The sequence below is a fragment of the Artemia franciscana genome, chromosome 4, assembly GCF_032884065.1.
Source record: "Artemia franciscana chromosome 4, ASM3288406v1, whole genome shotgun sequence".
Lineage (NCBI taxonomy): Eukaryota > Metazoa > Arthropoda > Branchiopoda > Anostraca > Artemiidae > Artemia > Artemia franciscana.
The window spans coordinates 30,399,159-30,413,558 of NC_088866.1; the positions used below are offsets into that span (position 1 = coordinate 30,399,159).

General features: G+C 35.3%; 1 protein-coding gene across 3 annotated transcripts in view; it reads right to left on the reverse strand.

Moving 5' to 3' along the window:
- The window catches only part of LOC136026284 (muscarinic acetylcholine receptor DM1-like), a 217,100-nt gene that overhangs the window by 70,080 nt on the left and 132,620 nt on the right, over window positions 1–14,400 (reverse strand). For all 3 annotated transcript variants that reach the window (XM_065702681.1, XM_065702680.1, XM_065702682.1), the window contains exon 5: window positions 8,277–8,418. In XM_065702681.1, the coding sequence (XP_065558753.1) occupies window positions 8,277–8,418 (142 nt within the window). The remainder of the gene's footprint in view (window positions 1–8,276; window positions 8,419–14,400) is intronic.

A 14,400-nucleotide genomic window follows, 5' to 3' on the forward strand; every position in this document is an offset into this window, starting at 1 on the left:
ACACGCCGGTGTGCCTTGTTGGATATACATTTGAGGGGCCTTCTTCCTCCTTCACCTGTATTTATGGCTCCAAATGAGTGTGCAACAGTAAATATTATGGAGCCCCAGGTAAAGGTCCCCCTTGGTCCATTCCTACTATAGAGGTACCCTGCATACATGTAGGGCGTTCTCCTATCGCCACCTGTGAACACGCTGAGTGGCTTGGGGGAGGCCCCTAAAGAGCAGTAGACTCATAAAGTATTTTTTTTTTTTTGGTTTGTCCAAGTCTGATGCTTAATATTTATGGGATTATTATTGGACCAAAACCAGTGTAAATAAATTTGGGATCTAAATTTATATACATTAACCAGAACAGAGAACGAACTCGGAAGTTGATTCTTTTCATCACGAAACTTAAGCTTGGAAGTGTAAGAGCATGAGAGGTCTGAAGCTGACACATCTCAGACAGTGATGTTAATTCACATAAATGTAGGGAGGGGGGTGGATTTTTGAATATATAGGAAGGGGACGATTTTTGTTATATTTCAATTTTTTTTTAATGAAAGTTGCCAAAACGACATTTTCAATTTAAATAGCCAAGAAAAAAGTTTTTTCCAAAAAAAGCGGGACAGGAAATTTTAAGGTGTATTTTCAACTCCCCTTTCCAAAGGGCCGTTGGGATAGGGTCTAAACGTGAGCGGAATTAGTGAAATTTTCCTTTTTTTAATTCTATTCTCTGTTACAAGATTTTTTATTTTTAACGCCCTTAAACTTTTGCTTGACTAAATAATAGTTTGTTGGATTATCTAAAGACAATTCAACTTTAGTTTTTCGTAAACCTCAGTTTTATGTGAACTGATCAAACGTAGCTCTGATATTTGTATTCTCAAACTTAGTTTGAGTGAACTTTGAGTGAACCTATTTCAAGAGGAACTTTTCTGAATTAAAAATGAATTGATAGCAGCTAAGATGTTTTACTTAATAAGAGTGTATCTTACATTGGAAGAACTGAAACACATGAATGTTTTCTGATGCAAAACCCTAATCACCCTAAAAATACCTAAATATTCAAAAAAGGGATTTTTTTTTTTCAAATTTGATGTAAATGAAAAGTAAAAATATTGAAAAGAACAAAAGAAAAGCATTTTATTTGTTCCTAAGCTTATGAATTATAAGAAATAAATGGGTAATACAATTCTAAAAATATCAATCATCAATCGTTTCATCATTTCATCAATCAACCAGTTTTTCATCAGCCATCCAATAATCGAAAAATCCTATTATTGATGCAAGGCATTAATTTAACAACCACCGCTGACCGTTTTTTGGTCCCAGAAGCTTGGATTTCTGGTTTCTGGGCTATTTTCAGTTGTTTTTCTATATAAAAAAAAACGTTTTCCAAAGTTCGGGTTGCAACACAGAAACAGGTCGTACACAAATTTTTCGGGTTGTAAGAAAATTGTAAAAACCCAAAACTTTCTTAAAATACTAGTCTTATATCAGATAAACACTAGGAATATTGGAAAAGTTGTATAACTGTACTCTGTCATATACACTGCTTTACCCCCACACATGCGTGTTGGGCAGCTATTGTTGCTTTGTGCACATTCGTCCGTTTTACGGCTTAAATATTTTGAAAATTTATCCTCCTTCCCGAATGGCGTATTTTTTTATTGTCTAATTTCTATTCACTAAAAAAAAAAAAAAAAAAAAAAAAAAAAAAAAAAAAAAAAAAAAAAAAAAAAAAAAATCACTAGGTTTCAAATGATAATAATTGTAATTCTTAAATGCTTATATTTTTTGCACATCATTATTTAAAAAATTTTGTGTATGTAATGAGTAAATTAAATAAGTAACTAAATTTTTACTAAAAATAAATTTTTGTAAATAAATAGTTTTTTTTCGTAAGGAGGGTCGCGAAAAATTTTGAAACCTCATACCGGACTACGATAAAAAAAATCAAGAGCTAACAGCTCATATGGCACTTGTGACGAGGTTGGAAAAGCCAAGAGCCAAGAGCTCATATGGTACGAGCTCTAGCAAAATTCTAAGAATCATTAGATTGCTTTAAAAGGAAAATCAGAGGCTTGATGCCGATCGGCATTTAAAATAAGAGCTCTGAGTCACGAGGTCCTTCTAAATATCAAAATTAATTAAGATCCGATCACCCACTCGTAAGTTAAAAATCCCTCAATTTTTTCAAATTTTTCCTCTCCCTTCAGCCCCTCAGATGGTCGAATCAGGAAAAACGACTTTATCAAGTCGATTTTGTATAGCTCCCTGATACACCTACCAATTTTCATCGTCATAGAACGTCCAGAAGCACCAAACTGGCCAAAGCACAGAACCCCACCACCTAACTCCTCCAAAGAGAGCGGATCCAGTCCGGTTATGACGATCACGTATCTACGATTTTTATGGGCGTTTTTGGTTTCCCCATTCCAACCCTCCCCAACGTCAACAGATCTGGTCGGGATTTGAAATAAGAGCTCTGAGACATGGGTTTCTTCTAAATATCAAATTTCATTAAGATTCGGTCACCCGTTCTTAAGTTAAAAATGCCTCGATTTTTCAAATTTTTCCAAATTAACAACCCCCAGCTCCCCCAAGGAGAAAAGATCCGTTTCAATTATGTCAATTTCGTATCAATAACTTGTGCTTACTCTTCCCATCAAGTTTCATCCCGATCTCTCCACTCTAAGCGTTTTCCAAGATTTCCGTTCCCCCCTCAATTACACTGGATCTAGTTGGGATTCAAAATAAAAGATTTAAGTTACGAGGTCCTTCTGAATATGAAATCTCATTAAGATCCGATCATTCCTTCGTAACTTAAAAATACCTCACTTTTTCTATTTTTTTTAGAATTAACCCTTCCATCCCCCAGCTCCCCCAAAGAGAGAGGATCCGTTCCGGTTATGTATTTAGGACTTGTGCATATTCTTCCAACCAAATTTCATCCTGATCCCTCCACTCTAAGCGTTTTCGAAGATTTTAGGTCCCTCCTCCCAACTCTCCCCCATGTCACCGTATCCAGTCGGGATCTCAAATAAGAGCTCTGAGACACAATATCCTTCCAAAAATCAAATTTCATTAAGATCTGATCACTCCTTCTTAAGTCAAAAACACCTCATTTCTTCTAATTTTTCAGAATTAATCCTCCCCCAACTCCCCCAAAGAGAGCGGATCCGTTCCAGTTATTTCAATCACGTGTCTAAGAATTGTCATTATTTTTCCCACCAAGTTTCATCCTGGTCCCTCCACTCTAAGCGTTTTCCAAGATTTGACGTTCCCCCCAACTCCCCCCTATGTCACCGTATCCGGTCAGGATCTCAAATAAGAGCTTTGAGACGCGATATCCTTCCAAACATCAAATTTCATTAAGATCTGATCACTTCTTCGTAAGTTGAAAACACCTCATTTCTTCTAATTCTTCGGAATTAATCCTCCCCCCAACTCCACCAAAGAGAGTGGATCCGTTCCAGATATGTCAATCACGTATCTAGGACTTGTGATTATTTTTACCACCAAGTTTCGTCCTCAACCCTGCAATCTAAGCGTTTTCCAAGATTTTAGGTTCCCCCCCCCCAAGTCACCCCAATGTCACCGGATCCGGTCGGGATTTCAAATGAAAGCTCTTAGAACTGATATCCTTCCAAACATCAAATTTCATTAAGATAAAGTCACTCCTTCGTAAGTTAAACAAAACTCATTTTTTCTAATTTTTCAGAACCACCTGTTCGTAAGTTAAAAGTGCCTCATTATTTCTAGTTCTTCTGATTGAACCGGCCCCTACACCTGCCAGATGGTCGAATCGGTAGAACGACTATTTCTAATTCAATCTGGTCCGGTCCCTGATACGCCTGCCAAATTTCATCGTCCTAGCTTACCGGGAAGTGCCTAAAGTAGCAAAACCGGGACAGACCGACAGCCTGACAGACCGACAGACCGACAGAATTTGCGATCGCTATATGTCACTTGGTCAATACCAAGTGCCATAAAAATCAAAAAAAGGATAAAGCCAGTTCGGTCAATTCTTAACGAATTAAATAAAAAACAACAAGTTTTTTTAAATGAAAGTAAGGAGCAACATTAAAGCTTAAAACGAACAGAAATTACTCCGTATATGAAAGGGGCTTTTCCTTCTCAACGCCCCGCTCTTTAAGCTAAAGTTCGACTCTTTCTCTTAACTCTATTTTTAAAACAGTAAGAAACTTTAGTGTAAAGAGCGGGGTGTTGAGGAGGAAAAGCCCCTTTCATATACGGAGTAATTTCTGTTCGTTTTAAGTTTTAATGTTGCTCCTTACTTTCATTTAAAAAAACTTTTTTTTATTTAATTTCTGGACGTTTTTGAATTAATGCATGTTTTGATCTTGGCTCTCCGCACATAAATAATTAAAACGAAATTTGCATATTAATTAATTGCAATTAATCGGAAGATTTTGAGAAAAAAGGAGCGAGGGAGGGGGCCTAGTTGCCCTCCAATTTTTTTATTACTTAAAAAAGTAACTAGAACTTATAATTTTTTACAAAAGTTTTCATTGGTAAAAAATATACGTAACTTACGAATTAACTTACGTAACGAACTCCTATATTCGTATGGTTTTTATTGCGTATATGAGGAGGATTCAACCCTCGTCGATACCTCGCTCTTTACACTAAAGCTTAAATTTTGTCCCAATTCCTTAAGAATGACCTCTGAATCACAAAGGCAGTAGAATAAATATTTGAAATTACTAAAAATACTTTAGTGTAAAGAGTAAGGTATAACAAGAAGGTAAACTCCTCATATGCATAATAATTTTTGTTCGTTTTAAGTTTTAATACTGCTCCTTACTTTCAGTAGAAATAAAACTTTTCATATTTATTTTTTCATTGTTTTTTTCCAACAATGCTAGAAAATCCTCCGCCCCCTTCATTGAAATTGTCTTCCCCCACGAGGAGTTTCTCCATGGAAATATCCTCTAACGTAACCCCCCCTCAACTCTCCCCCTAAACCAAAACAATCCCCCTGAAAAGGTCTGTACACTTTCTAGTAACCATTACTATATGTAAACACAGGTCAAAGTTTGTAACTTGCAGCCCCTTCCAAGGGGACTGTGGGGAAGTAAGTCGTCCCTAAAGACATAGTTTTAGGTTTTGACTATGGTGAATAAAATGGATATCTCAGAATTTTACTCCGGTGACTTTTGGGAAAAAATGAGCGTGGGAGGGAGCCTAGGTGCCCTCCAATTTTTTGGTCACTTAAATGGGCACTAGAACTTTTAATTTCCGTTAGAATGAGCCTTCTCGTGCCATTCTAGGACCAATCAGTCGATACGATCACCCCTGGGAAAAAAACAAAAACAAAAAAACAAATAAACACGTATCCGTGATCTGTCTTCTGGCAAAAAAAATGTGAAATTCCACATTTTTGTAGATAGGAGATTAAAACTTGGACAATAAGGTTCTCTAATACGCTGACTCTGATGGTGTGATTTTCGTTAAGATTGTATGACTTGTAGGGGGTGTTTCCCCCTATTTTATAAAAGGAGGCAAATTTTCTCAGGCTCAGAACTTTTGATGGGTATAACTGATCTTGATGAAACTTATATATTTAAAATCAACATTTAAATGCAATTATTTTGATATAGCTATTGGTATCAAAATTCCATTTTTTAGAGTTTCGGTTACTATTGAGCCGGGTCGCTCCTTACTTACAGTTCGTTACCACGAACTGTTTGACTGTCATTAGATTCCCTAGAATGAGAGGTGAACAAGAAACGCCTGCCTATGGTCTTAGACAGGTTGAACCAAGAATTTAGAATTGACACAGGACCGTTAATTTACCTAGAATGAGAGGCAAACAAGCGTCTAAATTCAAAATGGGGCCATTCTGCAATAAGTGTAAGGCAAGGCAATTGATTCAATTTATAAATTTAGATCTTGTACTAATAAAAAGTTATTTTAATGTTAGTTGAACAACAAGTTGACTGAAATTGCAAAGGGAATAAGCGCCCAAAGCCTACAAGGTACTCTTGTCTGCCTGGAATGATATCCAAGTGAACCCAAGTATAAGCTAAGACAGTTGGGCTAACAAAAATTGAACTGTAAGTGTTTGTGTCTTGGGTTTGACTGTCTAGGCTTTTTCACAAGCTCAGGTAGCTTTACGAACAAAAATGCCCAGATAGTCAGTAAAATGGTACTACCCCTGACTAAGCAGCGGAGGGAAAAAATTAAAATTCACATTCAAAAACAGCCAATGTGTACGTTTTTAGACATAAAAATCTAGACAGAAATTGTTTCTTCCTTGTAAGTTGCACACATAGCTATATGCATTTGTGTGTGTAAGTAGACATGACGTCGCCTTAAGCTCCTTGATTTCCTAGTCTGTGAACCTGTTGCCCCCTGAAACTAAAAACCAAGAGGACAAAAGAAAAAATCTGGCAAGAAGGATGCTGAGCTATACGGAGGGTTTCGAATGGTCAGAGATAGGAGAAAGACTTTCTAGAGATTACCGAAGCAGGAATAGCCAACAGATCAAAGTGGCTCTCAGAAAAACTTCAAGCTCATTTGATACTGGGCAAGCAGCAAATTGTTTGATTTCCGGCGAACACGAAAGCTATAATCTTTTTTTTTCTTGCGCAGATTGAAGTGGTGTTAAGATAGTATTTAAATACTGTGCAGGTACTGCTGTGTTTTCGAAAATTACCCTTAAGAATCTTAAGCCGCTTAATAGCTTCATGAGAGTAGCTCCCAATAGCACTTATTAACTCCCAAATACAAGCAACGAAAAAAAAAAATTCGTCTCTAGATTCGGCAATATTCCCAAGGGTGCTTCCGAATGACTGAGAGGTCTATAATACATCATTTATATTATATTTTTGTTTATGCTACCCGAGTTTCTACAGTCATCTTAATCGTATAATCTCCGACTCAAAATTATTCAGGGACTATTTAGGGAATGGTTCCAATTGATTAAATATAAATAATTAGAAATAATTAATTTTTCCACAAGAGCTCTTATAGCACATATATTAAATACATGTTAAGTTTCAGGTCGTTGATTCACAAATGCTGCTAGACTTCCGCTAAAGTTAGATCCAAGAATTTCTGTGCTTGTTGATTACAAAATCCCAAGCTAATGCTGCAGCATGTGAATCCAAAATCTGCTGATTTACAAGCGGTGTTTGATTTCCATTAAAGTTACATTCAAGGATTTTTGAAATCGTTGATCGCAAATCTGAATATAATTTTGCAATATGTTAACCAAAATCAAAATACATAGGGTGTTTTTGTGGCTTTCTTTTTCACTAAAGCTAGTAATTAGGCATTTTTTAAGTTTTTGCTTGGTAATTTGAACTTAAAATCATAATATAGAAGTCCATAAGCAGGGCTAAGGAATTATGATAAGTAGCCTGTAAGAATACTGTATAGAGTTAGTTACCTATAAAATGGATATAAGCCTAGATTTGGGGCTCTTAAAAAGGAATCATGTTAAAAAGCAATTCTTACTTCATAATATGCAGGAAAACCATAGTTAACACACTTTTACTGCAATCCCACGGCACTTTACCCACATCCCCCCTCTAATATGCCAATTTATAACCTAAATTATATATTTCCAATGCATTTTGCCATGCGTCACTCAAGTTTCGACCCGTTTACCCGTAAATTGAACCAAACCTGACGAGATCAAGAAACTAAAACTAATACTAGTACTACTAGTACTGAAAACTCACTGCGACACTAAGTCACATGAGGCAAACACAGCTACGCACGCTCCTCCTCCAACCTAATCTATTCCAGACCTCCCTCTTTACATCCTCCCAGGTGATTCCCGTTTCCTTTATATCTTTATTTGTGACATCCTTCCACCCCAGACAAGGATGACCTGCTTTCCGTGTAACCCCAGACTGTTGGCAAAAAAGGACAATCGTCGGTAGTCTGTCATCCTTCATCCGCATTTCTTTCATTATAGCCCTAGAAAGCGGGATTGAACCACATTTTTCGTAAAATCTACTGTTTGAAATATGTTCAGTCAGCCGGGTAGAAACGGAAAATAAGTAGCCAATATATAATTTGGGTTATATATTTACATATTACGAAAGGGGGAGGCTTAAGTATAGTGGTATCGTAGTCAAAATGCTATAATTACAATTGTTCTACACATTATGAAGTAAGAATTCCTTCCTTAACATGTTTCCTTCTCAACAGCCCAATTCTAGGCTTAATACTAAAGGAAACATTCAATCTTATACACAAGACAATTATGAAACGATAAAGAGTAGAAAAATATTGGAAATAAATAGAAAGCTAACCGTCAAATTTTGGGCTTCTTTGGCATAGGCACTAGGGGGCACATACGTTGTTTCCATAACATAGTCTACAGGATCAACGTTAGTTTTGGATCTGGACCTGTTTCGCTTTAGTTCTTCAATGTCAATAGGAGTATCTTCACCACTAAAAGTTAACTAGTCATTAGATTCAATATAGAATTTAATATCTAAAAAATAATGAAGAACAAAAAACTTTGGGAAAAAATATAGGAAACAAATTTTCAGCTACTGGTTAACAAAAAACAAAGCAGATTTTATGGCAAAGACCTTTGCTAAACTCGCTTCTTTCCTGGGCCAGGAGGACACAGATTACAATTGCAGCAAGCATTTATTAATGAGCGTCTGAAAATTAATTCGGTAGTATCCACAAAGTAAAACGAATAAATAAGATTCAGTCCACTAGTATATTGACTCGTACAAAAACACTAATGCTATAAGCTATCAATACCTCAACAGCTCAGTCCGACAGCTAGTTCAGATTTTCCCCCTTAAATTGTCTGTGCTAGGGAGTGGAATGCACTTCTTAAAGAGCTGAAATCCTGTGGGTCTCTTAGCTCCTTTAAAAAGAGAGTTAAAAAAAAATGTTAAGGATTAAATGTTTGTTTTTAGATCTATTTATTTCATTATTTTGCTTAGAATAATTTTGATATTATTATTATTATTATTATTTGTATTTTTGTTCGATACTTCAAGGGGTGCGAACGGAGGAAGGGTCTTATTAAAGTGATTGGTATTCGATGATGGTTTGGAGTGGACCTTTGAGAAGAGAGGAGACTACGCTGTGTTTAGGGTATATATTATTTAAGGGCCTAAACGTGTATCAATACAGAAAGAATTGAGTTATGTGTATTTTTTTATCTTTGTTTCTGAAATTAAAATCCATGTTGAACTTGAAAACTTGAATTGAAGCGATTGTAGTATTATTCATCAGATTTCATCCAAAAAATTAATACATTTAAAACATGGATGAAAGCAGTTCATATACAGAAGAAAAAAGAATATCATCTATTTCAAAACGGTTGAGATGCAGGTAAACCAAAAGTGTAGAAGGCAAATAGAAGGTAATGTTAGCGAGGCATACAACATTTGAGTGATCACATCTGCTGAGGTACGACTCTAAAGTGCAAAGTATAAGCAGATACAAATAGGAAAGAGGCGTACAGCCTTTGGAGGATATTAATATTAACAAATGAGAAGCACTAATATATTCCCCCTTCCTTGACGCTGGTCAGGAGACTAACCAGACATCAGAATAAGCTGCAACCCGTCCTGTGCTGTGCCAACAAGTTGCTGCTGCAAGTTGCAAACTACTTCATGTCTAATTCTGCTAAAGTATTTAGCAAGCGATTTTTTTTTCTTTCGGCTTGCAAAAGTAGCATAATTTAGTGTCCGTTTTGAGTATTGGGATAGCTATTTAGAAGGCTACATCTACGCTTTTTTGGGGGGGGGAGGAGGTACAAAAAACTTTACAAAATATAACAATTTTTTTATATATTTTTGTTACTTTTGTACGAGCCGGGCAAACATTTCGGGGGGGGGGGTTAAACTGGGTAACTCCTCCTGAATACCCCTGGCTATTTAAGTAAACGATTAAGAGTAATATCTAGTGGGAACTGCTAAATACGTCGGAAAGTAATTTTTCAGTGCACCTGACAACTGGAGAGGAGAAGTTTGACTCAAATGTATCAACAATAGAAAAGGGTACTATTTCAATATACTAATAAATAAATACTAATTAATAATAACCAGTAATAAATACTACTCGAAAGGATAACGATGATAATTATAATAACCATTAACAGTAACAATTACTTCAATACTTCATAAAATTAATAATAAACTCAATATTAAAATCCTTGACAGTACAATAGTACTGTTTGAATAAGAAGTGATATATCTTCAATGCATTATTTATTTCTATCTTTTTCTCATTTTCCGCAGGCCATTTCATATGAAAGGAATTATCATCATATAGCCTTTGGAAGGGGGTCATTTAATTGAAAGTTGGAAGTTCTAGTGTCCCCTATAAGAGTCAGCTGGTCTCCTCCTCAACCCTCACAGACATCCAATCAAACTTTGCAATGGCCATTTTGTTTGAAATTGTTGAAAGTTTCAATAACTATGCTTTCATGGATTTCCTAAATCCTCACAACTTCTGGGGGAAAGGCTGCAAATTATGCGCATTGACTGTTGTTTATGTAGGTTTGTTATTCAGAAATTGGGTCATGTTTGATCCTGGGTGTTCAAAAAGCTAAGGGTAATAACGCAAAACTTTCAGGAAATGTTGAGGGGGATGTTGGACTATCAGTCAAAAGTCAGTGTTTGCATCCAGGTTGTCAAAAGGGCGTATCTGCACTCGCTTAAGAACATCCAATGATGTTAGGGTGAAACTTTCAGGGCATGTTGAGGAGGAAGTTGGACTAATCAAGAAAAACTATTTGCATCTACGTTGCTATAAGGGCGCATCTATTATATTGCAGGAATAACTAAAGACATCAAGTTTATACCTTCAGAAAATGTTGAGGCGAATGGTAAATCCAATCAAAAGACACAGTGTAAATGCAGGTTGTCAAAAAGCCGTATCTACAGTACCTCAGGAAAAGCTAACAGCATAAAGTTGGAACATTTCACGCCGCGTTGACAAATAATGGAATCTTATTTTAATTTATCAAGTTGTATCCATATTGAACATGTAACTCCAACTTATAGTATCTTTACGACTAATAGAAAATAGAAAACATGGAAAATATGCTGCGAAAGGAAATGGCCCCTTCCCTCTCTACTCCGAATCACGACTATGGCCATGGGTTAAGCCAGTAAGTCTTTCTAGTCTTGAAAAATACGGTTCAGAAACTTAAACAATATTTATTAACTTTTTATGATAGGTCAGCTTTCGAAGCACACTATGAAGTTCAGACTAATTATGAATATATACTCTACCCCACAAATTTTGATTAAAAAGAAGAATTCATTCTGGTTATTTCCTTTCGAGATTTGACAGAAAACTGTAACTTGAATTTCAATCGTAGACACAGATGATTGTTTCGCAGCCAATTTTGGGCCATCCCCAACTTAGGCAGTTCTAAAATCCTGATGCCCCCTCATGACATTAAAAATTTTTTTTATTCAAAATCATACATGCGCTCACCTGAAGGGAGATTAGAATGCATTAGCTAGACAATTTTTTGTGCTTTCTGTCCTTGGTATCGAGTTGTTCTCGAGGCATATTTTATGCGGTACTTACTTATTCGGCCGAGTCACGACGGAGGAAATAATGCTCCTAAGCCAATGAATCAAATAAAGAAAGTTATTATCGAAATCGTGGCTTGTCCCTTTTTTCTTAGTTAGACCTCTTCTGTACATGTACCGCCATATGAAAGCAAAAACATGTATACCTGGAAGCAATTTGCTGACTGAGGATATACTAATTCATATCAGGGTTAAGCAGGGTGCAGGTACTTCAGTTCAGTTTTTCAGTTCAGTTTATTAACATCAAATATAAATGGACAACAATAACTCTCTACCCCTACAAAGCTCCATGGTCCTCTCCCACGGTTTATAATAATGCAACGCTTCCAGCTCAGTGCCAACTTTCTTAGTGCTCTATATATAAGGGTACAGATCTGTCGATATTATGTTATACAGACAAAATTTTAATATTAGTAGAACTACCAGTGGGCTAGAAAAATGTCTTTCAGAGATATGTAAAAACTACAGTGATATTGGGCTTTTCCTAAATGCTGGAAAATGTGACGTTTTGATTGTTAATGAATTAGATGCGACTAAATCAGATGATATGTCTATAGATCTGAATGGTATAGAAGTAAAGCCTTGTGTTAAGTTGAATTATCTTGACCTGCCTATTGGAAAAAAAAATCTGAAGAGAACTAGACTATTGATGCTAGAAAGTATGGAAACTAAAATCGGTCATGCATATGGTACAATTGCTAGTTCTCAGTTTCATTTGAACAGAGTCGATCTTGCGAGGATTTACAATGGTGTCGTCTTGCCACACATTCTGTATTTTGTGCCGTTTTACACTATATTTAGTGAATCTGACCATTTTAGGATGAAGCGCTTTTTCTTCAAATTCGCTAAGTTTCTGTTGCAAGTTCCTCCGTGGACCCGCAGTTCCTATTTGATAAAAAATATAGCTTATCCGGCCCGTGTGCTAAGTCAGCTGAGTTGAATGTACACATGTGCAACAACCAAACCGGAATGGCAAAATGTTCATTATTGAACTGGAATTATTTTTTTTTGCATTTTAGAATGCATTACGACATGCTGTTTCTTTCTTTTTTCTTATGTACTCCATCACTTCATTATTTTGTATGATGGATTATACATACATACATAAAGTGACCCCACTCAAGAAGTTTGATCTGATCTGTCTGCGTAAAACTGGTTTGTCTATAGGTATTCCGAAACAATTAGTTTAGGAATAGTGAGATAAACTACTATATAGGTATATTCTAGTTCAATATTTAATATATAGAGTTGGTATTTTGGCTAGGTTAGGTATTTAATATAACGCTTTTTGGGCGGCCAGCTTTCTATTATTCTTTGCTGTAGTTTCCTTAATTTTGTTACTAAAGTATTATGTTTTCATTTTATTTAGGTATATTTCTAGATTAACCTAGATAATTTCGAAGACCAAAATGACTTTCCATGACGATAAATAAAACTTCAAATAGGGATAAAATCCTTTTAATATACAGTGATAAGTTTCACAAAAATACTAGATATTTCGGTCACATATGCAGTGACCGAAATATCTAACATTTGTGTAGAATTTATCACTATCTGTTAAAAGGATGTTATCCCTATTTGAACTTTCATTTATCGTCAGGATTAACCTAACTTCCCTGCTTGAGTGGGTCGCTATAATACATAAGTACATTTATGCTAATCCAAAACAATGTCTATATAAAATACCCCTTACACAATGCATCACGTTATTGCAATAATATCATGTATCTTTTGCTCTTTAAATGCATGTGGAGATGACGTCATTCACATCAAAAATGTTGTTGTTTTTCCAAATTATGGCTTTAAAGTATAATCATCCAAATGGTGCACGTCCTGTCCTTGATTCACTAAAATATTGCAATGTCCAGTTGATGGAGCCTACACCCCAGGTTGGGGATAATGACCATACATTCACTGTTTTGTTCATTAACTCTTAAAAGACAATCCCAACTGAGAAAATAGAGACATTTGATGGAAAAAAAACAAAACAAAACTGGCTGTGAAAAAGGAAGAACTAGCGTTTTAATTTTAATTAAAAATTAACGAAAAATTAGATTTTAACATGAAAGAGGAATAGATTTCTATAAAGGACCTGGCTCCTTTAATTTACTTATGAATAAGTGAAAAATAGTTTAAGTCATATATAAATTTAAAATATTAATCTTGAATTTTAATATTTCTTACGGAAGAGAGCTTTCTATTTTAAGCGAATCTATCAACAGAAAAAAGTCTTTCAGTCGTAATAGCTCCTAAAATTTTCTTTTGAACTCATTAAAAAAAAAAACTTCAAATAAAAACTTAAATAAATCAAAATGCCAGGCTTTCCGTGGTATGAAGGATATAACTTTCAACACAAGACCTCTAAGAGAGAGACTTAGCTCCCTACACCTTGGGTATGTTAAAGGTCACTTTTAGTAGATCAATAAATACGTTCCTAAAAAAAACTATTTACTTATTTTTTTCTTTTCTGACATCCGATATCCGAAAAATGACAATATAACTTTTCCCAGGCAAGACGATTGCCCTTTTCATCTTATTTTCTTTTATATTTTATTAAATTTATCAACCTAATGAGATGTCAAAGGTTATAAAACCCCTTTTCGATATAAATCTCTTCGATTTGGAACAGAAGAGTAAAAATGTTTACAAAAAGCCTTTTAAATGTTTGGCACAGCTCAAGGAAGAAGTCTTATTTTATTTGACTAGTATTTTTACAACAATGACAATGAAACAGAAGAAAAGGTTAAAAGTGTTTTTGCTTTCGATGAAAGATGAAAAGCTTTAATGGTTGGAAAGAAAGGCTTTCTGAACATTCTAAAAGGAGAAATTTTTGTTCCAAATGTCAAAATTATCATAC